This window comes from Pleuronectes platessa, chromosome 9, assembly GCF_947347685.1.
Source record: "Pleuronectes platessa chromosome 9, fPlePla1.1, whole genome shotgun sequence".
Classification (NCBI taxonomy): domain Eukaryota; kingdom Metazoa; phylum Chordata; class Actinopteri; order Pleuronectiformes; family Pleuronectidae; genus Pleuronectes; species Pleuronectes platessa.
The window spans coordinates 15,708,523-15,734,896 of NC_070634.1; the positions used below are offsets into that span (position 1 = coordinate 15,708,523).

The 26,374-nt window shown below is 43.6% G+C and overlaps 4 protein-coding genes across 4 annotated transcripts; 2 read left to right on the forward strand and 2 right to left on the reverse strand.

Moving 5' to 3' along the window:
* Positions 1-122: 122 nt before the first annotated feature.
* tmprss9 (transmembrane serine protease 9) lies at positions 123-7,291 on the reverse strand. The gene is made up of 16 exons (XM_053430838.1): positions 6,868-7,291; positions 5,997-6,190; positions 5,608-5,735; positions 5,448-5,515; positions 5,177-5,352; positions 5,014-5,058; positions 4,383-4,496; positions 3,977-4,142; positions 3,546-3,820; positions 3,286-3,428; positions 2,507-2,786; positions 2,265-2,378; positions 2,019-2,187; positions 1,594-1,859; positions 1,292-1,428; positions 123-653 (listed from the first exon to the last, which is right to left on the reverse strand). Exons 2-16 carry the CDS (start codon positions 6,106-6,108, stop codon positions 492-494), a joined length of 2,355 nt encoding a protein of 784 aa, XP_053286813.1. The 5' UTR covers positions 6,109-6,190; positions 6,868-7,291; the 3' UTR covers positions 123-491.
* A 1,576-nt stretch (positions 7,292-8,867) lies between these two features.
* Positions 8,868-11,309, reverse strand: lsm7 (LSM7 homolog, U6 small nuclear RNA and mRNA degradation associated). The gene is made up of 4 exons (XM_053430840.1): positions 11,240-11,309; positions 10,917-11,007; positions 10,707-10,778; positions 8,868-9,415 (listed from the first exon to the last, which is right to left on the reverse strand). Exons 1-4 carry the CDS (start codon positions 11,243-11,245, stop codon positions 9,273-9,275), a joined length of 312 nt encoding a protein of 103 aa, XP_053286815.1. The 5' UTR covers positions 11,246-11,309; the 3' UTR covers positions 8,868-9,272.
* Positions 11,310-11,513: 204 nt separating this feature from the next.
* LOC128448261 (kelch-like protein 23) lies at positions 11,514-13,522 on the forward strand. The gene is made up of 3 exons (XM_053430841.1): positions 11,514-12,537; positions 12,717-13,128; positions 13,219-13,522. The coding sequence occupies exons 1-3, from the start codon at positions 11,571-11,573 to the stop codon at positions 13,520-13,522; spliced, it is 1,683 nt and encodes a 560-aa protein (XP_053286816.1). The 5' UTR covers positions 11,514-11,570.
* Positions 13,523-19,125: 5,603 nt separating this feature from the next.
* On the forward strand, positions 19,126-20,954 carry LOC128448171 (uncharacterized). Its single transcript, XM_053430731.1, has 4 exons — positions 19,126-19,183; positions 19,259-19,556; positions 20,253-20,525; positions 20,629-20,954. Exons 2-4 carry the CDS (start codon positions 19,445-19,447, stop codon positions 20,952-20,954), a joined length of 711 nt encoding a protein of 236 aa, XP_053286706.1. The 5' UTR covers positions 19,126-19,183; positions 19,259-19,444.
* Positions 20,955-26,374: the final 5,420 nt, after the last annotated feature.

Here is a 26,374-nt window from a genome sequence, read left to right on the forward strand (position 1 = left end):
AAAAAGTGAATTCCTTCAAATCTGATTCCAATGCCATACAGATCTATTTCCCCTAGATAAACCCACCTATCAATAGCTACTATAGCATTGGAACAGAGAACACACACAAAAAGACAAGAAAATATAACCAAAGAAGAAACACATATATTATGAACCCCACACAAAATGAAAATAAAACCCACATCATACAGTTAACGTTCAGGAAAATAAATAACTGAAATAAATACTTACAGTCATGCATGTTTCTAGCATTTTGTCTGTAAGCAACAGTTCTGGATTCTCATTTCTTCAGCACATGAGATGACAGATGACTGCAAAGCGTTATAACAGCAACTCTGACCTGTTGATCGAACAGGTCAATACTGTGGTAACTGAGTATAAGTGTGTGGCTTTCAGGATGACTTGGGTCCTTGTACAGTACAATGTTCTGGAGAAGATGTGTCCACATAGTTTGTCATCTCTTTGCTGGTACAGCTGCTTTTTACACCTCTTCAGAAAGGCATGTATGTCGATATCCATTTCCTGACTGATGTCACTCTGGTGTAAACCCCTGGAAAACCTATTCGCCCGCATCCATGTCCCCAGCTGGTCACTCCAGCAATAAACCACTGGCCAGAGGGCTTACGGCAGGTCAGGGGCCCCCCAGAGTCTCCCTGAATGATGGCAAAGGGAAGTTAGTTATTATTTTGTAAGAAATAAAATTTACTTACAGTGCTCTTATGTTTTCATTAGAATAAAATAATTGATTAAGGAGGAGGAGTGAAAGAGGGAGAATGCAAGACACAGCAGGTACTGAGAGAATGTCACTTGGATGGCTGCTGAGATACCAGGTGCTCTGACCGAGACAGGAATGCATGTGGTTTTGCTTACATAAGAAGATTAGAGAGAGGGAGCAGGTAAGTAAGGGGGGGGGGGGTCTGTATTTTCAGGAAATAAAAGTATAAAAGTCTACTCTCTCCCGTCAGACGAGCATCTCTGACTTGTGCTTCAATGTTCAGGAACAAGCAAGTCTAGTTTTTATCTATCACTCAGAACCATAGTTATAACATATTTATTCATGTGGTTGTACTGTTTTGTGAGAAGATCTACAGACTAAAAGGCAACCTGGTTAACCATCCACTGTGAAAAGATCTATCTGAGCCATGGCCCTGTTTCCCAGAGCACTCAGCACAATCTTGGTCCCCAATCTTACCACTCTGATAATACAGAGGCTGTACCCGCCAGGAGTCTGGCCCAAGTCAAGGTGGAGTCAAAGTAATTTTTGTCCCAAATCGAATGTGCAGCTTCTTACCAAACACGTGTCCCTGCCTCCCTCCATGTAACCAGCGCACATCATGTTCGGAGTCAACACGTTTCCGTACGACTGCTGGCAGTCTGTCTGCTCGATGATTTTCACTGCAGCCTTCTGCAGCAGGTTGGTTAATGAACCTGGTGAGAGGGAATATAAAGAAAATAATACAGGTGAGTTTTACATGTTCAAAATGTTTCCGGTCTTAAGAGTCATAACAAAGTGGAAGCTTTTGGTCCTATCAGGCATACTGATTACAGGGGTAATGCTCATATTCAGGTTCATAATTCATCTTCATCTCTCACCTCCTTCCCTCATGGATCCCCAGCCTGTGATGTAGCACTCTGCATCGGCCAGGAACAGGTGCACTGGTGAGGGGAGACAGACGGACTGGATGGTGTAGGACACAGGGGCCGGCACCGCCAGCTCCAACAGAGCCACGTCATAATCCATGTTGGTGCCATTGAAATCTGGGTGAATGATGACCCTCTGGATGGGGATGACCAGGGCTCCTATCCCAGAGCGCAGCACAGATCCCAGGCTGACAGCCCAGTTACTGGGACTAGGGTCACTGTTGATATAAATATAATAAATGGTGGGTTTTTTAATTAACTTGAACAGTTTATTTTCTATCATACAGTTCGTTTATATTAAGTGTGTTATGTTATTTTCAGTGTTGCAGTAAGATCATAAAGTCATAGTTTTTTAGATCCAGCTTAAAGCGAAGTACCTTTTGATGCAGTGCGCTGCAGTCAGTATCCATTTGCGCTGAATGAGTGTGGCGCCACAGCGGTGAAGCCTCTGGTACTGAAGACTACCAATCCAAGGCCACTCCCCTCTTCGAGCTGTCACTCCACCCACAATCCTTTGGGAGCCCAACGCAGGACGCACACCACAGACTGAAACAGAAACACCTCTGAAGCATTTCCTTTTAATTAAACATGTAGTCTTCTTCATGCATTTGATGTAAACATACCACAGTTTCTCTCGTCTGCCTGGTTGGGACAGTCAGGGACTCCGTCACACTCTGGGTTTACCTTGTTGATGCAGGAGGTGGCGCTACACCGGAAGTTTCCACTGCAGTTTGACGCTGGAAGACATGACGGAAAAGAAGGCTTGGCTATTAGGATGAAAACAGACTTTCAAATTTGGGATATGGTATTCATAACTAACTTAATTCATTTTTTTAACAATTAGTTTCTTTCAGTATGATATTACCAGATGATATCAGTGGAGACAACACGTCCGTGGCTGTTGTCACTAGTGCTGATAGATTATTAAAGCTCAGTCCTTTCACAGTCGGTGGCACAGTGGGAACATTTGGGGAACGGACCAGGCTGGGGTCTGTGTGGCTTAAAATCCAGTTGCGGAGCCTGGTGACCCGGGAATAAACCCCAGGCCTGTTGATCTGGGCACAGCCCACACCCCAGCTCACCACCCCAGCCAGGAAAAACCTGCCCGGGGCCCCCTCACACACCAGAGGCCCCCCAGAGTCCCCCTGCAGGGAAAACACAAGACATTCTGATGCAAGAGATGATGATTCAGCACATTTGATGTGTCCTCTTCTGAAGAAAGTTGTTCATTCTATTCTATGATGCTCAAATGAAAAAGAAGTGAATATGACATTGATACATGTGGTGAACCAAATCGATATCAGACATAAACAGTTACTGTGCAAGAGAAGGGGATCTTTCCGCACTGAGATAAATTACCCTGCAGAGATGAATTAAATCCAGCTTAATTTTGTTGATCAAGTTGTATTGAGAGGTTGGGACCGGGCCTTCACTGTGAAAGACTTTGTCCTCCTTATAGTACCAATAATCATCATACCATTTTTAGGTCACGAGTAGAGTCAACATACTGGTTTCTTCTGGTTTCAAGATAGTAAATGAAAGACAAAACTCTGCCCCAAGACAAGAAAGTATTGTAAGAACATGTCAATTGATCGCTGATGCTATTGTAGCTAAACTTATGTAAACTGCAGAAGCAGCACTGACCTGACATGAGTCCACCTTGCCCTGTAGGAATCCGGCACACATCATGTTGTGAGTAACGGCTCCTCTGTACACGGATGACTTGTTGCACACCTTGGAGTCGATGACTTTCACCAAAGCCCTCTGCAGTGTAGAAGGCACCGCGGCTGAAGGAGAGCAATAAGCAGAACAACTGAATTTCTCTTTACTCACAATAATCATATTTCACATACGGGATATATACGGTATAATGATGAGGTGTACGCCTGCATGCAGACCCTTACGGTTATACTGGTGCAAAGCCCCCCAACCCGACACCATGCAGGTCTGTCCTGGAGCGAAGATGTGTGAGGGCGAGGGCAGGCAGACTGGCTGGATGAATGAGCTGAAGGTGAGGGGGGTCTCCAGCTCCAGCACTGTTACATCATTGTCAGTGGTCGAGGGGTTGTAGTCTGGAGACACAATCACTGATTTAATGTTGATCGTCCTGGTCTCCGACTCCTCACCGCTCACCAGACTGGCTCCGACCAAGGCCGTCCACTCACTGGGGTCATTCTCCCTTTAAACAGAAAAGAAAGAGATGGAAAACCCATTCATAACATACACAAAAGTCACCTGGGTCTTTTTCCCCGTTAATATTTCAATGCTGCTCTTACACCACCACTTAATAGATTGACAAATGTCTCCTCAGTGAGAGAGGATGATCGATGCGTACCTCTCAAAGCAGTGGGCTGCAGTGACCAGCCAGCGGTCACTGATGATGGAGGCTCCACACGTGTGCTGTCCTAGGAAGCGTAGACTGACCTGCCAGGGCAACTCGCCTTGTCCAGCATCCTCACCGCCAACCACCCGATTCCCCATGGCAGGACGTTTTCCGCAGGCTGAGGAGGGGAGTATGTCCGTGTAAAAAGGAACGGAAGAAGTTGTGTATTTTTGATATTTCAATAAGTATTTAGTACGTAATTAACATCAATTATGAAAAGGCAGTACCATTATACTCTGCTGGAGATGCTAGTAACATGCCTGTCCTTTCAAATACCAAATGCATTTGAAAAATTTGTAAATAATGAAGTCTAAAAGGACGGCATTAGGCTCAAATGTATAGATTCAGTGTCACTCACCACAACGAGCTTCATCAGACCCATCTGCACAGTCAGGGATGAAGTCACACTCTGGATTTAATTTGGTGACACATTCTCCATTGTCACAAGTGAACGTGTTGTCAGGACACCTGGCTGGAGAACCCACAAGAAAACGTGACAATATCAACAGAAGAACAATCTTCTCTTAAAGAGGAAATCCCAGATCTGTTAGAAATAACGTCCCACTTCCCAACAAACCCTTTTTCTTAACAATGGAAGAATTAAATATCTTAATAGAAAATAATAACACTCCTTAGGGTCTGAATAAATTGGCCGTTAACTATGCATACTCAAAATGGCTGTTTTGTGTATCCTGCCTCCGTTTGGTGTGTATGTTGTGCACGTCCTCAGCAATCAATGGGATGTGTACGCAAGAAGCAGCACCCACATGGTAGGTCGAGGCAGTAACATGTCTTGATAGCTAAGCTGAATATAAATGTTGCAAAACTTAGAAAACAAGGCTTTTTTTCTTTGCTCATGAAAATTCGATAACGTTTTTAGACAGAAAATGGATGACTTGCAATTCAATATATTCCTAATAATATACTGTTAATTTAAAAGACATATTCTAGATAATAACTAGGTCTATAAATCCTGTGGTTTAACTCACCTAGCAGCTCATCTCCAATAGCAAAAAATGACTTCCCACTGGCACCTAGAAGGAGAGAGTAACATATTAGATCGAATAAAGACTTTGAATGCCTGAAGACAATATTAGTCACCTCCACACCACACCGCCACACAAAGTCAGCTGACCACTGTAGTTTTACTACCCAGTAAGATGATAGCGTTGATCGCTCCAAATCCTGGCACCTCTAGCGGCTTCCCGTGCATGGCTGAGCTGAGTCCAGCTCTCAGCAAGTCCTGAATGAAATTATCTGAATACTGCTCCACCTTGGAGACCCTGAACACCAATCTCAGTGTCACCATCACGTCACCATTACTGTTACTGGGAGGGAATAGCACGAACACAGTGTTAGATTAATGTCACAGCCTTTTTTTCACTTGGAGTGAATGATCTGCTTTAGTTTAGCTCTCACTTACCCATGGGCAACAATATTACAACCAACATAGTGATGTGATGTTGATGAGGCAGTGTAGACATTGTCAATCTGAAAAAAAGTTAAATGAGCAGTTTAGCAAAGTTTGAAGAAAATATTGCCCCCCCCCCCCCCCCATCACTCATGTGACAGACAGAACTAACCTTGGACTTTAAAACTGAGGACAGCACTAAAGAGTAACCAGAGTCCCCATCCTGTAAAGCGGCATCATACTTCAGACCCTTCAGCTCCACCGTATCCATGAAAGAATGCTCCTCCTGCACCAGGTACGCTGGTAACAACACACAGGAGAAGTGGTTAGCAGCTAAAAGTGGCTCCTGTAATCAGAGCCTGCATGTTTCATAAAGTTTAGTAGAAAACTGATCATGTTAAAAACTGTGGATTGAGGTTTAACAGAGTCGTCTGAATTATTTATTATTCGAAATTGAAAGTATATAGATACTTTCAATATGAAAGTATATAGATACTTTCAATTTCGAATACAGGATGTTTTATGAATAATAAAATCAGACAGTACAGTTGGGGAACTCACCAAACAACAGGCCTACACAGACTCCGATAGCGAGGAAGAAGAGGAGCAAGGCTATGAGGCTGCTCCTGCAGGACCACGGTCCTCCTCCTCCTCCATCCTTCTTGCCCTCCATGTTAACTTCACAGCACCAATCTCACAGCTCACATTCCGGTGACTCCAGCATCATCACGGCTGACAAACAAAACGATCCAGGCCTGAGAGGAACAACACGACAACAGCGATAGACTGAGTTTGACACTATAATATAAAATAAGTAAGAAATGCTCATATGCACAATTATTCATTTATTCACTACTGCCCGTTACATCACAATTAAACTAGGGGAAATGAATAATACATAGTTTTTGCCCGAACCTTGGTATATCTACTTAGTATATTTACCTAGTAAATATATATATATATATAAAAATATGACTTTGCTCTAACAATATCCTACAATAGGCGAATGGGTATGCGTTCCTACTGAAAGAAATGGGTATTATGAGATTTGTGAAATCAAACAATCAAATTGTAGCAAACTGTGGAGAAACATTGTTTAAGAGTAAATCCATTCGTCTGTTCAATATCTAAAACAAAACATGCACCTGATCAAAGAGTTTTAAACTTCAAAATGCGAGAAGAGTAGAGAGAGCGCAGTGCTGTGGGCTGCGCGTAAAAGAGACCACGGTGGCCATGTTGCAAATCAGATGTGGAGAAAGATCACACGACACGACACAAAACAGACACACAAGAATCAGGTGACATTCGATTTAACGATAACGAGATTGAAATGTATTGACTCCTGTGTTGAGGATAACTCAGTGCGCACGGTGCGTCTCACTGGGGCACATTCAACAATACAGGCTTTATGTTCTGCAGCAAACCCACTCACCTCTTCCTTGTCTCCTTCCTCTGACTTTCACCATGTAACGCGGGCCTCAGCGCAGAGCATCCACCCAGGAACACATGCATTGATGGAGGAAGACGAGGGACAGAGAAGAGAGACGTCCGCTATTTGTTCCACCTGCCCGCGAGGGGCGTGTCGTGCGCGTCCCGCAGGTAACTCGCCTTCTTCAGTTTGCTTTAGGAGGTCGACTCGGCTTCAGATATCCCCGGACGACCCTCCACCCATCGGTGTTGATCCTCCTGGTTACACCTCGGTGTGCACAGGCATTTCCACTGTCACCTCAGTGCTTCCATATTATCTCCTGGTAAACAGCCAACACCAGATACGCGTTTACCCAACAAAGTTATGTTGAAAACACTGGGTAAGGGTCTTAATCGCTGAGTGGAGCTCAGTGGTCTCTGTGTGTCTTGGCTCCATTGACACAGTGACTGAGCAGCAGAGGAGGAGCGAAGCCTCCTGGGATCCAACCTTTTTACTTCAAGCTCACAATACCGGTAAAAACACAAGAGTCCTTTTACTCACATCTCTGAAAATAAGTCAAATCAGGAGCCCTGCGCAGCATGAAGGCAACTTTCCCTCAGAAAAATACTCTAATAGTAGTTATCCTCTGATCATTGCTTTAGGGGCAGCCTCTCATTTCAAATGATTCTCTTGGTACTTTAAACAAACTGCATTTACATATGTGTACATGCTGTATACAACAGCAAACATTAGGAAATCTCCTGACAACTCCCCTAAAGAAACAACACTAAATCAGTTTGCTCACAATATTTCTCCACCCTGCTTAAAACACCTCCCCCTAAAGCAGTTAATACCACAAATGTCTCTTTGTCGGTGTGCACACAGGCTTGAATGGCTTATCTTCTCCCTCTATCCCTTCCCACTCTCTCACACACACTTTATCCTTCTAAACACTCTTAAAGATAAAGAAATTCAGATCTTCCCCTTTAAACACTATCGGTCTGGTAGGATAAATTCCTTTAGTTTCTGGTGTACGATGAGGATTATTTAGATCAACATAAGATGACATCTATAAGACAAGCGGTCAAACGTTGCAGCATTTTTTGTTCCGGTTATCTACATCCGTGTAATATGTTGGAGATGTTGCCGCAAGGAGACCTTTACTATTATGGGCATGTTCAGATGTTGTGGCAGGATGTTGAAATAGGAAACAGCACAAATTTTTTAATTTAAATCTAGATATTGTCGTCGCCAGGCACTAAACTTGACCTCGCCTCCGGCGATTTGACAAACGTGTTTGTTGATCCAGGATTTGAGAAGGAATAATTAGACATTTATACATGAAGTTCTGGAAATTGAACATTTATTGTAAAATAAAGAAATACTTACAGAGAGTCTCTGGGGTTCTGCCGGACACGTCACCAGGTTCACTGGATCATGTCGAGAAGAAGCCCAGTTCAATCCTAAGTCCACAGTATATATAATCAGACACAGGGTGGGCACAGAGGCGGTTCTTTTTCCCTGAGGGAATTCAGCCATTGGCCAGATGTACACAGTTTCCTCAAAGTGCAGTTTTTTGCAAGCACATCACTTTGAACTGACCAGGTGTCCCACTACTGTGGCCTTGGCAAACAGGGAGCTTGCTACAGTGGAGAGACCCAGCATATTAAACATTTCAGGAGGATTTCATATCTTTTTCTCACCACGTTTAATGAAGCACCTCATTGTATTAGTTCTGGCTGATACAATGAATTTCCATCACACACTTTTCTCCGAATTGTATTTTGGGTCAGATTGACATTCAGATTGATACCTGCTCTTTCAGTGGTCGTGCTCTGGGCCTGACCCTGCGTCTGAGTCAAAAAGATATACATCATTCCAAATATAAGAAACAGTTGTAGCATTATTGATTATATGGATTATACATCCAAAAATGTTCATAGGATATAGGTAAAATATAATCACAAGATACAGAGAAACATAAATATCTCAACAATATTTAAGCATCCTCTCTGGAAATCAAATTGTGAAAAACTAAATGTTTTATTAGAATGAGGTGAGATTTCAGCCTTTATTTCTCCAACCATACAAAATGTACAAGAGCAAGCAAGAACAAAATTTACAAGACCCAACGTATTTTTTCATTTTATTTTCTTATCAAAAACAACAAAGAATAGTAAAAAGTTAACTCATCCTGGATAAAAAGAAAACAGTCTTGTCAACACCTCCCAAACATGAAGGCTCTTTACAACTCAAATCTTTTGAACATTTGCACAACACCGACAGAAACAAAAGTGAAGTGTCCTCACCTGATCAACTTATGATTTTAACAACAGGAAATTACTTTGTTGTATGCATTATCACTGTTATGATTAAAACAACAAAAAAACTTGTGAGTCTGTAACTCAGCAGGTAACAGGCTGTGGGTGTTAGCCGTCCTGTTGCTGTATGAACGGGTTCGGTATGGCCTCCATGCCGTCCTGAGGACAGATTAGCACTACGGACGTTCCTCTGCAGACCACCAGCCCCAGCTGCCTGGTGTCTTCTGTCAGCTTCAGCTGGTCGTCTGGATCTGGATACACAAGGGTGACAGACACAAATCACACACCATGTAAAGTTGAACATTATTTTAAGTCATTTAACATTAATCAACTAATTATTACAATTGTTAGTTCATTATACTTTCAACTGCTGAGTCAAACACATTTACTATTATGTCACTTGTGCTGATGCAAAGCTGGGTTTAAAAGTAAACCATCTGATAATATTGTAATGGTGTCGACAATAGTAAGTTAGGAGTCTATATGTTGTGATACTCTGTTGTGGTTTAATATGCTTTAATCGAATAAAACTGTATTGAATTTAATATTTCACTTTGTTTGAGCCACTACAATATACGTGTCTTGCCGTATTTCATCCCTATGAAAAATTATTATACTGTGGTAGACATGAACAGAACATTTTGTCATTTGTTGGGTTCAGACACAAACATTTTCAAAACATTCAGGTGAGGTTTTTATTTGCAGCATGTTAAGATCATCAAGTAGCTACGGACTAAGCCATAATGTTTTGGTGTTGACAACAATACTACAAGGCATCTTCAATGCACATCCCACAATGTTGATACTGAGATAATTATACTCTTCCAGTTTCATGTTTTGAGGCGTGTTATTAACATCTAACAATCCACTTGCTTGCTATGAATTTTACAGACATTACAGTTTTCTGCTGTATTGTCATAAGGGCTGACATGTACATTATCCAGTCCTTTTATAGGGCGCTGTCTGGAAAAGATCCCGAATAGGTCTGGAGAAACTGACTCAGACCTTTTTTGTTCTCACATACAGCCCCTCCAGAAAAACCTTTTCAGATCTTCAGTGCATGCCTGAAAGAAGATTCAGACTGTAAAAATCAATTTCCCTCCAGTTAAATAGTTTATCCTGTAGTTTTGACCTCAGTGGTGGGATTAGGCTACAATCTGATGAAGATATTATTCAGGAATGCAGCGATGACTTGTTCAGGGTTAAAGCTGGGTTCAGGTTGAGGAAACAAATTAAAGATGATACACACTTTATCATCACACTAGGTTGCATAAATTGGTAGAGTATAGTACTGAAGAAAATGTGAGTCTCCCAAATTGAAGTTGAGACATCTTTCTACACTGCTACTTTTTTTTTATTTATATTTCTTATTCATAAAATCCATCTTTGTTATTTGATTTCATGCTTCTCACCATGTGGTTTGCTTACACACTCTTAAACCAACAAAAACATACGACAGTACCATGACATCGTAATGCTAAGCTGCACCAAAACAAATAAGAGATTCCAATGTATTTTTCTGCATGTTTTATATCCACTTACCACGCATGTACTCGATGGTACCGTCCAGCACCAGGTTCAGCAGGGGATCGAACCCTTTCAGGACCCCGCTGGCTGAAACACACATCATGAATAGAGCTTTTGTCAGGATCAAACAAACTAAACTTCCAAACCTCAACCATGCAACGTTAGCTCCTGTTACCTACAACAAACATTTTAGCATTAGCCTGTTAGCAAGCTGGGTCCACCTACCCTCTCGTCCCCCTTGGAACTTGACACGAATCGGCTTGTCGATGTATTTGGACAAGTCGAAGATGCTCTCCTTCTTCTTCTTCTCTTTATCCTACACAGTGGAAGAAGGGGACATTGTTACAGGAGCCACACGCGAGCTAGCCGCACACAAACACTGAGCTAGCCCCGAGGTTAGCTTCTCTCGGCTAGCCACGCTGGAGCAGCGCTAGGTCTCAGCTCATGCTCGCAACAAACCACTAATGGCGGAGAGAAGACCCTCCGTGCGTTTGTGTGTGAACTGGCGAAAACGTGTTTGAATGAAAGAGAAGAGAAAACGAACTCACCGCCATGTTAGCTGCGTGACACGGAAGTTAAACTTTGACCCCGGGAAGGCTCCACCAATCAAATCGTTGAGCGCCTGCTGGTGACGTCACTGGTTTGTTGACTCTTTTAAAAAAAGACACCAGGAAAGAAGATGATAAAATGGTTAAGTAAAAAAAAAAAGAAACATCAAGTGTTGAATTACAAGCTGTTGTCCTGTTTATGTTTGAGTAAGTATTTGTTTTTAAACTGACCTGCTTTCTGTTATGTCAGGGGGACACTCAGTCTATTTATACCAGCAGCTGGTGTGTTGTGGACCAGAAGGAGGACGAGGCAGAGACCAGCTGGTGGGACATGGCCTGCAGAGCCGACATTCAGCTCACACCTCAGAGCTTTAGAAGGAAAGTTCCCTGTGAAGACGAGGAGGAATCATCTGTAGACGTGAAACACCCTGATCCTGATATTCCTGATGTTACTCTACTGGTAAAAGGTGAGAGTTTCTATGTCAACCGCTGGCGTCTGGCCCACCAGAGTCCCTACTTCCGGGCTCTGTTCTTTGGCTGTGGTGTAGAAAACAACAAGAGGAAAGTGGAAATTAAAGGTGTGTGTCTGCAGCCGTTCAGGGTTTTGATGGAGCACAGCAGGACTTCCAGGCTGGTGTTGGACAGAGAAAATGTTTTGGGGATCCTCGAGACCGCAGACTTCCTCCAGCTTGAGCGAGCCCAGCTACTGTGCAGCAAGTTCCTGGAGCGTGAGCTGCACCTTACAAACTGTTTGCAAATGATGGCTTACGCCTGGTGGCTGGGCTGCACTCAGCTGTACGCCGCTGCACGACAGGTGGTGCTCACACACTTTTCTGCTGTCATCGCTGAAGAGGACTTCCTGTCCTTGTCCAAGGAGACCATAGCAGATCTTCTCGCAAGCGATGACCTGGCCATCAATAAAGACGATCTGGCCGTGGAGGCCACTCTCCGCTGGGCATCATTTGACCCTGAACGAGAAGAACACTTTCTGGGGCTCATTGAGCTGGTGAGGCCAGAGTCTCTCTCTTTACCATTCATCACTGAACTTCTGACCAGAATGAAGAGCTCGGACCCCAGAGCAAAGCTCGTCTGTATGCTGAATGAACATTTCCCAGCGGCTTGGTCAATGGGCAGGTCATTAAGGAGGATTGGGGCCATGGAGACCCTCTTTGTCCTGGGTGGACCTCACGATCAGGAGCAACAGGCTCTGTACCAATTTCACCCTCATGGCGGGAGATGGCAAAGCTGTGCACCTCTGCAGAGGAAGAACCTCACACAGTACTCGGTAGCTGCAGTAGGTAACGTTTCGATCACGAGAATGATCTTGGATATGAGGATGATGATGAAAATTATTAAGATGTGAGCAGCTGAAAGTGTATTTATTGTCACAGTCTGAAAATACAAGGTTTAACCAAACATAGCACACTGGACAATGAAATCCTCAAGAATTGATTTTGTTGATGTTCTCATTACGTAGGAGACAATGTGGTTGTGACAGGCGGCTACTTCCGGGATGTGCTGTGGTTCAGCGTGGACTGGGTCAGGATGTACGAATGTGGGAACCAGCGCTGGGTGGATGCGCCGGCCCTGCAGAGGTCCAGGCACAGCCACTGCTCCGTAGGGCTGGACTCAGTCCTGTACGTCCTGGGTGGCAGCATGGAGGAAGGGCTTGTGGCTGATGTGGAAAGGCTGGTCCTGGGGTCAGAGGAGGGTTGGGAGGGGGTAAGCCCATTGGTCAGGGCCGTGGAGAGGGCGGCCACTGCTGCTCTGGGGTCATGTATTTATGTGGCGTGCGGTCTAGATGATAACGGGGAGGTGTACAGTGGAATTCAGAGGTATGTGGTGAAGGAGGATCAGTGGGATGTGGTCTCCTATTCTCCATTTCCACGGTGAGTTGATTTTCAATAAAGCAAGGACTTCTCACTTCTTCGCTATGACGTTTTGTTCTTTAATAAACCTTATTTTGAACCTCTTTCTAGGTATGACCTGGTTGCCACTGAGCTCAACGGTGCCCTCTACCTGTTTGGAGGCCAAAGCTTACGTTTTGACGTGGAGACCGATGAGTGGACTGTGCTGGAGGAGGAATCTCTGGACAGGAAGTTTTTCTGTGGCTGCACCACAGTCGGCGGACAGGTGTACCTGGTCAGCGAGAGAAGGAGCAACAAAGCGTTTCCCAACATGGTGCTGATGGACCCTTACATAGACACATGCATTGAGATAGACGATGCCATACCCTGCCCCGTGCCTATCAGAGGGTGTGTCACCATGAGAATGGTTACATGAATGAAATACTCTTATGCAGTTCTGTATAATACAAATGCAATTATTGCCTTGAAGAGAACAAGTAGTAGTAGTAGAATGTAACAGGTTGGGATTTCTTGGTGAAATAAAAAAAAACATCTTACCACCAACTCGTGCAGTTTCAGTCTACATGTTTATTTCCCCAGACTCATATGAGATCAGTGTGACCTTTGACCTTAGACCACTGAAATCAAATCAGTTTCATTATATGTTCAAGAGGACCAAAACATGGTTTGTGAGGCTACTGAGACCTTATACTTTGACCTTTGACCACCCAAATCTACTCGGTTAATCCTTGAGTCTAAGGGAACATTTTTGCAGAATTTGGAAAGATTCTCTCAAGAAGTTCTTATGTTAACAATTTCATGAGGAAAGATAGAAGAAAGTATATGGGTCTGAACAGGTGCTCCACCTTGGAATTTCGCAGTCCTAGTTCAGTGGTCCCAGCTCAAATGACACATAATGTGCATTCACATAAATAATAGTAAAGCTAAAGGGCAAACCATATCTCAGCTATAGGCAGGAAGTTGGTGACAGAAGGCCTTGTTAGGGGGGTTTCTGACCACGGTGTCGTACTCCCCTGCAGCACATGACAAACATTTTCATCGCTGTTGGCTAATGTAATCAGCTGTTGTGGGGGGGCTCTTAACTCGGCACCCCAGCCAATCTTCTGCATGCGACACTAACTTATAACTGTTCAATGTTTGGATGCACTTGTTTATACTTTGTTCAATTATGCATAGCAGGAGTTCTTCTTAAGATCCTCAGAGCCGTATTCCTCTATTTCACTACTTGGCCACACTCATCTTCTCTTCATTTGTCCTCTACTTCTTTGTTTAGGAAATTAACTATCTCTGTTCTTAACACTTTTGAAGTTTCAGGGGTTAACAACGTTGCAGCCGAATTCGATACATTGAAGTCAAACAAACAGAAGATGCCTCGATACTGCTCCTGTGGTGTCATCCATGTGTCTTTTAAACCCGAAATATCCAAAACAGCCTCAGTTACACCAGGTTCTTAGCCTCCTATACTTACTGCTGTCAAGAGTGCTCGCAAGACGAAATCAGCAATTAACTGCTGCAGTTACTAGGTCGAGGATATCAGAGGGAATTTAGGCTTAAAACAACTTTTTAAATGTCAGGGCCAAAAGGCACTTGGATGACACCACAGGAGCAATATGGGAACATTGTCAGTTTTTTTTTCTGTTGTTTTTTACGTCTGAATTAGTGGTTGCCATTTACTTTGGCTGCAACGCTTTCTACCAGTGAAAAAATCTTTTGTTCACTCAACACTCCAACCACCCCTCTATCGGCAAAGTGGTGAGTAGATAATGAGGGAATTTTCATTTTGGGTGAACTATCCATTTAATGCCACTGCGGACATCCTGCTTCAGTTGCTCGATCCGTTCCCAGTCTTCTGTTTCTGCTTCTTCTTTCGGTTTATTGGCAGATGGAAACCAACGTCAAGGTGCATTCAATACTATCTGTAGAGTGGACGAAGCCGACTATTCCATCTCAATGTTCTAAAAATCGACATAATAAAATGTTGTTCCTTAAGATCTAGCAAAGATCACCATTCCACATTAATCTTCTTCTTATTATCTCTTCTTCATTGGCAGGTGGAAACTAACGTCAAGGTGCATTACCGCCATCTACTGTGACAACTGTACCTTCATATAAGAGCCTGACTATGAGAGACAAGGTGCTACATTTGACAGGTGTTGTGTTTAACACCGTGTTCAAACCCCAACGCAGAGACAGAACACAGAGCACTACGCAGAATGGAAAGTTCAAGCTTCTTTATTGTACAATCAAAGATGACACGAGGTTGAGACGATGAAGCGGAGTGCGAATGATTTCACTCACAGGAATAATTTTCAGGATTTGCATATGAAATATAATTTTATATGCAAATATTGACGTAGTCTCTTAGTCTGGGTTTCAATATCTTGTTTCCTCAGTGCTGATACATTCTGGCATCCTTTCAGGTGTGCCTTCTATCTCTGAAGGATTCCTCCACCTCATTATATTTAGAAGGGACTTGCTGCCGACGTTTTGTTTCAGTGTAAACTGCAGACCTCTTTCGCTTGGCAGCCTCACGTCTGGGAGCCGAGTCTTCTTCTATGTCAGTCGTGAATGAGAGCCTATCTGCACCCTGCCTAGCAGCAAAAATTGAATCCTTTCAGCGAGTGTCCTGATCGACCCTGAAGGTCGAAACTTTCTGTTGCTTTCGCACTCTGCTGTCGAAGCCCTGAGTTTATTTTGAAGGTCACTGTTTAGGTGCTGCTGCTTCTCTGTTGGGATAATAGCCTGGGAAGATGCCTGTCTCTTCCGTCCTAGTCTGGGAATCCTGTATCTTTCCTTCTCAGCTTTTGGTTCACTCACCACCTCCATGGAGCTGGTAGTTCTAGAGTCCCTGTGCATCATCCTCTGCTTGTACAAGGGTGACCTAGATCTTCCTTTCCTATTGATGAGCTGTTCATTCAGGGATTGCTCTTTTTCCAACTGTTGTTGGGTCTCCAGCAATGAGAGCCTATCTGCTCCCTGCCTAGCAGCAAATTTTAAATCCTGGCACCGAGCGTCCTGTCCGATCCTGAAGTTCGAAACTTTTTGTTGCTTTCGCTCTTCTTCTCTCGAAGCCCTGAGTTTATTCCGAAGGTCACTGGTCAGGAGCTGCTGCTTCCCTGCTGGGATAAGAGCCTGGGAAGATGTTCCCTCTTCCCTCTCCCTCTTCCGTCCTAGTCTGGGAATCTTGTATCTTTCCTTCTCAGCTTTTGGTTCACTCACCACCTCCATGGAGCTGGTAGTTGTAGAGTCCCTGTGCATCATCCTCTGCTTGTATAAGGGTGACCTAGATCTTCCTTTCCTATTGATGAGCTGTTCATTCAGGGATTTCTCTTTTTCCAACTGTTGTTGGGTCTCCAGCAGGTCATTGCAGGCCTGGACTCTCCGCCCTCGTTCATATTGAGCGTTGTCCCTCTCGTTGTTCAACAGGTCTTTCAGATGTCTGATCTCTTTTTGAAGGCCCTGGTACTCATTCCTGGTGTACCAATATTTTTCTCTCTCTCTCTTTTCAGAGGTCAACTTGAATCGTGACATGGTGGGACAACTTGCTCTTTCTTCCTGGGGTTGAATCAGTTGAATCAGCAGTAATCTTGCTGTTTGAGTTTGTCGTTGAGCAGATGCCTGATATTATTTATCAATAGGCTTTCTCTCTCAAAGCTGTGAGATGCTCAGAATGATCAAACGCTGGCTTATAGGCAATGATTAAGTCAAGAGCTGCATGACACATCAAAGACACATTGTCTTTAATCTTAGAGTATTCAATTCTTCTATGATCTTCTTTGCATTGTTTACATTCTAAATAAAAATCTGTGATTAAAATTTTAACATTAAAAGATGCTTCCCTTTTTTTTCTTTTCTGTTTGTCCCCTGGGGGGGGGGGGGGGGGAGAATTTGTTCATATACGTCTGTATGTATGAGATTTCATGTTCAATTGTGAAAACCAATAAATAAAGTGAAAAAAAAAGAAAAAAAAAGAAAAAAGAAAGATGCTTACCTTTTAATATTGAAAACATGGTTAATTGATCCTAAAGTGATTGACAGGCCTAGCAAACATTACACACCGTTTTTATCAATGATCAATTGAAATGTTGATGTCACTCCTTGTTTTGCTGAGATCAGCTTCTTGTTCAGTGACTCTACAACAAGTGTGCTGCATAAAGAATACACATCCATATATTTACACCTGAGCACTGAGCTCTTAGTCAGGCCAAAGTGCAGATGATCTACAGTCAGCCCAGTATCTGAAGGCATCCTGTACATACAGAGATGAAGCACTAACTGCTAACTTTTAACTAACTGCTAACTTTTAAGCTTTCCCTCCGTTTATTTCATAATATGTATTTGATCATTAATATCAAATATTATATTTAGTTATATATCTTTACAGTACTGCTCAGCACCTCTAGAAATAATGCCATGAACAGTATGTATTTATCAGTCATGGAAAAAAACCTAAATTTGATTAAGAGACCACCAGCTCTCCTTTGCACACATTTTTAAAACACGTGTTCAGTGTTTGTGTCTCTTCAAATGTTCCCACTGACCCCATGATGATGAGATCATGGCTCTATGGGCCCAGATCATCTGATGGGGGACTCCATGTATTGATTTCGCCTGTGTGTTTGAGTGTGTGTATCGCCCACTCCCAACTGATACTACAAACATTCTGGCATCAAGTGTTCATTACATTACATTACATTTCATTTAGCTGACGCTTTCATCCAAAGCGACTTACAATAAGTGCATTCAACCCCGAGGGTACAGACCAAGAACAACAAGAATCAAGAAAGTACAGTTTCTTCAAAATAAAGCAAAACTACAGAGTGCTATAAGTAAGTGCCATTTAAGTGCTACTAAAAGTGTTAGTTTCAAAAGTTGTTAGTATATATATATTTTTTTTATTCAAGGTATAGTCGGAAGAGGTCAGTTTTTAGTTTTCGGCAGAAGATTTGTAAACTTTCTGATGTCCGGATGTCAATGGGGAGCTCATTCCACCATTTAGGAGCCAGGACAGCAAACAGTCGTGATTTTGATGAGTGTTTAGCTTGCAGTGAGGGAGCAACGAGTCGATTAACCGAAGCAGAGCGGAGTGAACGAGCTGGGGTGTAACGTTCAACGATGCTCTGGATGTAGACTGGACCTGATCCATTCACAGCATAAAACTAGTGTTTTGAACCGGATGCAGGTAAACACTGGTAACCATTGAAGGGAGCGGAGGAGCGGAGTAGTGTGAGTGAATTTAGATTGGTTAAAAACCAGTCGAGCTGCTGCATTCTGGATGAGCTGCAAAGGTCGGATGTCAATAGCAGGTAGACCTGCCAGGAGGGAGTTACAATAGCCTAGGCGGGAGATGACCAGAGCCTGGACAAGGACCTGCACCGCCTTCTGAGTGAGAAGGGGGCGTATTCTCCTGATGTTGTACAGCATGAATCTACAGGACCGTGTTGTTGCAGTAATGTTGGCAGTAAGGGAGAGTTGACTATCGAACGTCACACCCAGGTTCCTAGCAGTCTGAGTGGGGGTTAACACGGAGTTGTAAAAGTTAATAGTCAGGTCGTGGGTGGGAGAGTCTTTCCCTGGAAGGAAAAGTAGTTCAGTCTTGTCAAGGTTAATCTTCAGGTGGTGTGCAGACATCCACTGAGAGATGTCGGTCAGACAGGCAGAGATTCGTACTGCTACCTGTGTTTCCGATCGGGGAAAAGACAGGATTAGTTGGGTGTCATCGGCATAACCATTGTAGGAAAACCCATGTGAGTGAATGACAGAGCCGAGAGAGTTGGTGTACAACGAGAAGAGGAGAGGACCCAGGACAGAACCTTGAGGGACACCAGTAGTGAGAGGACAAGGTTCAGACACAGATCCTCTCCAAGTTACCCTATAAGTGCGGTCATTGAGGTAGGTAGAGAGCAGGAAAAGAGCAGAGCCTGAGACAGCCAGGTCCTGAAGGGAGGAAATAAGGATCTGGTGGTTCACTGTGTCAAATGCAGCAGAGAGGTCTAGAAGGATAAGGACAGTCATCATAAGGCAACGGCTGAAGGAAGCACAGGAGTCAGCAACATCATCACGCTGAGTGTTGTCAGTGAGTACCATACATTTGTTGTTAGAAAGAAAAAATATTCGCAAAAGTAACTTTCTCATTTCCTCCCATCTATAGTTCCAGCATCAAATACCAGAGTGGCCGCTGAACCTTTCCCCCCAGTCGCATACGAGGGGTCACGCATCGTTCTGAAATGCACTGTCACAAGGGGCTCCCACCTGTCCTACATCTGGTTTTTCAACAGGATAAAAAGTAACATCTTCAACCTCTCCTCTTTTCCATCTCACTGGTAATGAGCTGGTGATGGAGCAGGCAACTCCAGAGCATGCTGGCAACTACCCCTGCATTGCCTGGTCCATGGTTCAGGACAGCAGCAGGTTTTTAGGCAGCGCCGAGGTCAAGGTGACAGTCAAAGGTACAAATCTACAGATATATAAAGGTTTTTTTTTTCTAATTATATTCAATAAAATGTCTATTTTCCAATGTTTAGGAGAAGGTTTCATGACCAAAATAATAATTATGTTCTGCCTTGGCGGAGGTTTGCCCTCTTCTGAGGGTCATTGTAGTTCATGGTTTTAACCATGTTGGTCATTACAAATATTAATTTGGACTTATTTTGAATCTGCTTTATGACCAAATAGCTCCAAAATTCCCATCAGCCTCGATTGAGCTTAAATAGAAGTATGCTAACATGCTGAACCACATGGAATCTTTACACCAAAGTTATTGCATAAATTCTTTTACAATCATCTCTTTTCCAAAATCATGTAAATACAAAATACTGCCACAGCATGGCCCTCTTTTCAGAAGGGGACTTCTGTACAAAGGTGTTGAACCTGGCTGCAGGAATGTATTTCCCATTTAGGACGGAAGTTGGGTGAAACTCAGAGTCCATTTCATCCCAAAGGAGTTGTATGGAGTTGAGGTCAAGGCCCAGTGCAGCCAGTTACCACACCATGCTAAATGATTAAAAGTAATTTTTTGGTAGTTTTTCCTGACTCTTGTTGAGGGTTAAGAACCGAGGATGTTGCACCTTGTTCAGCCCTTTGAAACAAATTGTGATTTGTGATTACAATAAAATTTGATTGATTCTCGTTTTTTGCCTCCACAGCTTATGTATCAAAGCCAAACATCTCCTTCTCCATCTTCAAAGAGGGAGACGGTTACCAAGGCAACATAACCTGCTGGTCAACCAGAGGGAGCCATCCGGTCAACTTTTCTCTCTCAGTAGATGACAAAGAGGTGGGATCCCTCACAGCCAACCAATCCCTCACTGTCTGGTTCCTCGTCGCCATGATACCCGGGATGGACATGGGTGTGGCGCGATGCTGGGTGAAAACTGAGACGCAGGAGTTATTGAGTGAACCTGTGACTCTGGAAGTGGGTATGAGCTACACAGACATGTGATGGTTCTGTCATTACCTTCCTCTAATTCCCCTCCTCCTCCTCCTCATGAATGTTTTTCTCTCCTTCACGTTTGCTCCCAGTCCCAGTTGGAGGTGACGTGACAGCGGAGGTGGAATATCTCTACAGAGCCGACTCCAAGCTTGCCGCCGCCAGGCTGAGGTGTGTGGTCAGCAGAGGAAGCTTTCCCCAAATCTCCTGGCTCCTGAACGACTCAGTCCTTGCCTCCGCGACACATGTGGACGCCCAGTCTCAGGATGACCTGACTCACGTTGCCCTCGCCAACCGTGGACAGACACTCGTCCTCACTAAGCTCACCTCAGAGGAGTCTGGGTATTACCGCTGCAGGGTCAGGAACAGCTATGATGACTCCGGGCCCTGGGTGAAGAGTGGAGATGTGCTGGTCTGAGTCACAGGTAAAAAGATCATCACTCAAATGAAAGTAATAAGACTGTAGAGCATGGGTTTTCAACTGGCGTAATGATTTTAAATCATTGATGTGACTCTACTCAACGGGTCTAAGAATTTCATACTAAAGTGAAGATTTTAAAGTTATTTTATGTGTTTGGTTTTCATATAAGCCATAACTGAAACCTTTTAATGTAATTGAGAGAACATTTACATTTAAACAGTTAAACATTTCTCACTATTTATCCCAATCTACTATTCTCCTGATTTTGTATGTATGGACCCATGATATAAAGCATTATTCTATTAAGACATTTTAAGAGCACCACAATTTTATTTTTACATTTTTTAGCTTTTAATGGAGCAACTCTTTCAATCCTCTCCATCAGAAGCTTTAAGATAAAAACTGCTTTTTCTTATGACAAACAGACCAGGTATTGATATAATGATATAATTATTTGTGTCTCCCTGTTTCAGACCATGGAGATCACAGTATGACACGGCATGAAGATCCTGCACCTCTCGAATCATCACATCCATCACTTTGTGCAAATATTTAATTTGAATATTGCAACTTGTTCTATGCATTCAGTACTTTTCCTGACTTGTAAAGTTACTTATAAGAGACTGGTGAAAAATTCAGTTAAAAACACACAGAGAGATTCTATTTTACAGCATAACCACTGAATACTGTCAAGTTTTTTGTATTCCAATAAAAGGTTTACTTCTAAATGTTGTTGTGTTTTTATAAAACCAGTGAAATAAAATGAATGCTTGACTACATCAATTCAAAACGAGTCAGGCTTAATATTCACATTGGTATGCATCTGCACCGGCGACAGCCAGCGGCATGAGGCATTATGTTTTATGGTTGTGTGTCTCATTCTTGTGAACATCATATCTCAAGACAGCCTTGAGGGAAATATTTCAAATTTGATACAATTGGTCATTTGCAATCAACGATGAACTGATTCGATTTTGGTTGGTTAAAGGTCACGTGACATCATGTTCTTGTGAACAGACACACCCATAGTGAATTTCATTACATCTGTGCCAAACATTCTCTTGGACTCAGGGATGACCTGAAATCAAAGATCAAGCTCTCTGCGACCTCAGAAAATAATTGTTTGCCCCGTGAACAGATCCTCTCAACGTCTCAAGAGATTCCTCTAAATCAGGGGTGTCAAAACTACGGCCCACGGGCCATCTGTGGCCCGCCATCCATTTTAAATTGGCGCCCAACTCACCCCTGACCTGCCAGCTGTCCCTCAGAACGCCGCCACGCCCCCCGCCCTGAGCGACGTGATTGAGGCGCACTGTCAACAGTCCGCTCCAGGGCAAGGGGCCGTGGCGGCGTGAGTGGTCCAGACCTTCAAATTATTTTCTGTATGTGGCCCTCGGGATAAAAAGTTTGGACACCCCTGCTCTAATATGCATGCTGGTTTTATGTGTGTAGTAAATATGCACTCTTAATTTTTTAAACATGTGTTAATGTGTTAATGGAACAAGTTAAAGTCTTTCATGCATTCCATGACACTGATAAAGTTTGTATATATAAAAGAATAAAGTTTGTTTCTTGAAGAGCTACAAGTAAACTTTCTTTTGAGCAGCTGCGTCCTGAGAGATCCATGAGAAGTGAACAGTTCGTCGCTTCACACCTTGTATTTATGAGTCCTGAATGTGTGACTTGTGATCAGATGTCACTTCCCACATTTATATGTATAATATCATACTTAATACTTTATGTAGTTGTTCTTACTCGTCAGATTTACAGATGGGTTTGATGACAATTATTGTGTGTTGGCACGAGCAAGAGAGAGAGACGAGTCCAGGGGCTGAAGGAATCTCGTGCAGCTGTTGAAGAAAGATTTGACCAATTTAGGAAAAGTATCGCTCATCATGTGGTGATCAGTGTTGATGTAGCCACAAACAAATCAATACATTGTAACTGAGAAGAGTAAAAATACATTTGATTCAAAGTGAAACTGTAGCAGGTCAGAGATGTCAACTGAGTGGGCGGTCCTTCATTTATGTCCCAGGATGCATTTGTATCCACACAATGAAAATAATGTGGCCACATGCATTGAAGAAGAAGAATTTTGATGTGTTCAGACCTGAACTTGTGATTGAGTCACTCAGGAAGGATGTTCATACCAGGTCTGAACAGGTGCTCCACCTTGGAATTTCGCAGTCCTAGTTCAGTCGTCCCAGCTCAAATGACACATTATGTGCATTCACATAAATAATAGTAAAGTTAAAGGGCAAACCATATCTCAGCTTTGGCAGGAAGTTGGTGACAGAAGGCCTTGTTAGGGGGGTTTCTGACCACGGTGTCGTACTCTCCTAGCCTGGATGCCAGACGAACTTAGCCCCGCCCACAACATTTTTGGTCGGGCAGTTTGGTCTGGAGTCGCTCCATTGGGAAAAAATTATGGCCCGACCGGGCCAATCAGATTGTCAGGGCGGGCTTTATACGATGATTGACAGATGATCAAAGGTGACGTAATCAACCACATCATCAAAGTGCCCTTGGGTTGAATTCGTTTTCAACAAACATGCCTGCCGCTGGCGAGCTGAGATGTGTAGATGCTGCCATTGAGTCTGTTTTAGAAGACATCGACAGCGCATTCATTTTGAAAGAGGAACACAGAACGTGGAGGCGACGCCGAAGCACCGCGCTAATCCCTATCGCGCCGGCGCTTGGCTGTTCACAACGGACACTGAGGCGACGCTGAACCGCCGGGCAGCGCTAATAATATCACCCGTTGATCCAGTAGATCGCTGCACGGCTTTGTGCCAGTCACACCGGAGGCTGAAGCACTGCGCTGCGCCAAGACTGCCTCGCGGTGCTTCAGCCTCCGGTGTGACCGGCACAAAGTTTTAACATGGGAGTGGATGGGAGCCAGCTGTTATTTAAGGCTTGGCGCTGCGCTGAAGCGTCCGGTGTGAACCCGGCGTTAGTAAATAACTCACAATGCGTTGCTTAGCATACGTCACATACTACGTTGCTCTGATTGGTTGTAGGTCTATCCAATTGAGCGAAGAGGAATTTTACTTCCTGGTCAGTTGAAACACGCCCCATAATTTTTTCACAATGGAGCGACTCCAGACCGAACTGCCCGACCAAAAATGTTGTGGGCGGGGCTAAATTCGTCTGGCATCCAGGCTAGTACTCTCCTGCAGCACATGACAAACATTTTCATCGCTGTTGGCTAATGTAATCAGCTGTTGTGGGGGGGCTCTTAACTCTGCACCCCAGCCAATCTTCTGCATGCGACACTAACTTATAACTGTTCAATGTTTGGATGCACTTGTTTATACTTTGTTCAATTATGCATAGCAGGAGTTCTTCTTAAGATCCTCAGAGCCGTATTCCTCTATTTCACTACTTGGCCACACTCATCTTCTCTTCATTTGTCCTCTACTTCTTTGTTTAGGAAATTAACTATCTCTGTTCTTAACACTTTTGAAGTTTCAGGGGTTAACAACGTTGCAGCCGAATTTGATACATTGAAGTCAAACAAACAGAAGATGCCTCGATACTGCTCCTGTGGTGTCATCCATGTGTCTTTTAAACCCGAAATATCCAAAACAGCCTCAGTTACACCAGGTTCTTAACCTCCTATACTTACTGCTGTCAAGAGTGCTCGCAAGACGAAATCAGCAATTAACTGTTGCAGTTACTAGGTCGAGGATATCAGAGGGAATTTAGGCTTAAAACAACTTTTTAAATGTCAGGGCCAAAAGGCACTTGGATGACACCACAGGAGCAATATGGAAACATTGTCAGGTTTTTTTTCTGTTGTTTTTTACGTCTGAATTAGTGGTTGCCATTTACTTTGGCTGCAACGCTGTCTACCAGTGAAAAAATCTTTTGTTCACTCAACACTCCAACCACCCCTCTATCGGCAAAGTGGTGAGTAGATAATGAGGGAATTTTCATTTTGGGTGAACTATCCATTTAATGCCACTGCGGACATCCTGCTTCAGTTGCTCGATCCGTTCCCAGTCTTTTGTTTCTGCTTCTTCTTTCGGTTTATTGGCAGATGGAAACCAACGTCAAGGTGCATTCAATACTATCTGTAGAGTGGACGAAGCCGACTATTCCATCTCAATGTTCTAAAAATCGACATAATAAAATGTTGTTCCTTAAGATCTAGCAAAGATCACCATTCCACATTAATCTTCTTCTTATTATCTCTTCTTCATTGGCAGGTGGAAACTAACGTCAAGGTGCATTACCGCCATCTACTGTGACAACTGTACCTTCATGTAAGAGCCTGACTATGAGAGACAAGGTGCTACATTTGACAGGTGTCGTGTTTAACACCGTGTTCAAACCCCAACGCAGAGACAGAACACAGAGCACTACGCAGAATGGAAAGTTCAAGCTTCTTTATTGTACAATCAAAGATGACACGAGGTTGAGACGATGAAGCGGAGTGCGAATGATTTCACTCACAGGAATAATTTTCAGGATTTGCATATGAAATATAATTTTATATGCAAATATTGACGTAGTCTCTTAGTCTGGGTTTCAATATCTTGTTTCCTCAGTGCTGATACATTCTGGCATCCTTTCAGGTGTGCCTTCTATCTCTGAAGGATTCCTCCACCTCATTATATTTAGAAGGGACTTGCTGCCGACGTTTTGTTTCAGTGTAAACTGCAGACCTCTTTCGCTTGGCAGCCTCACGTCTGGGAGCCGAGTCTTCTTCTATGTCAGTCGTGAATGAGAGCCTATCTGCACCCTGCCTAGCAGCAAAAATTGAATCCTTTCAGCGAGTGTCCTGATCGACCCTGAAGGTCGAGACTTTCTGTTGCTTTCGCACTCTGCTGTCGAAGCCCTGAGTTTATTTTGAAGGTCACTGTTTAGGTGCTGCTGCTTCTCTGTTGGGATAATAGCCTGGGAAGATGCCTGTCTCTTCCGTCCTAGTCTGGGAATCCTGTATCTTTCCTTCTCAGCTTTTGGTTCACTCACCACCTCCATGGAGCTGGTAGTTCTAGAGTCCCTGTGCATCATCCTCTGCTTGTACAAGGGTGACCTAGATCTTCCTTTCCTATTGATGAGCTGTTCATTCAGGGATTGCTCTTTTTCCAACTGTTGTTGGGTCTCCAGCAATGAGAGCCTATCTGCTCCCTGCCTAGCAGCAAAATTTGAATCCTGGCACCGAGCGTCCTGTCCGATCCTGAAGTTCGAAACTTTTTGTTGCTTTCGCTCTTCTTCTCTCGAAGCCCTGAGTTTATTCCGAAGGTCACTGGTCAGGAGCTGCTGCTTCCCTGCTGGGATAAGAGCCTGGGAAGATGTTCCCTCTTCCCTCTCCCTCTTCCGTCCTAGTCTGGGAATCTTGTATCTTTCCTTCTCAGCTTTTGGCTCAGTCACCACCTCCATGGAGATGGTAGTTGTAGAGTCCCTGTGCA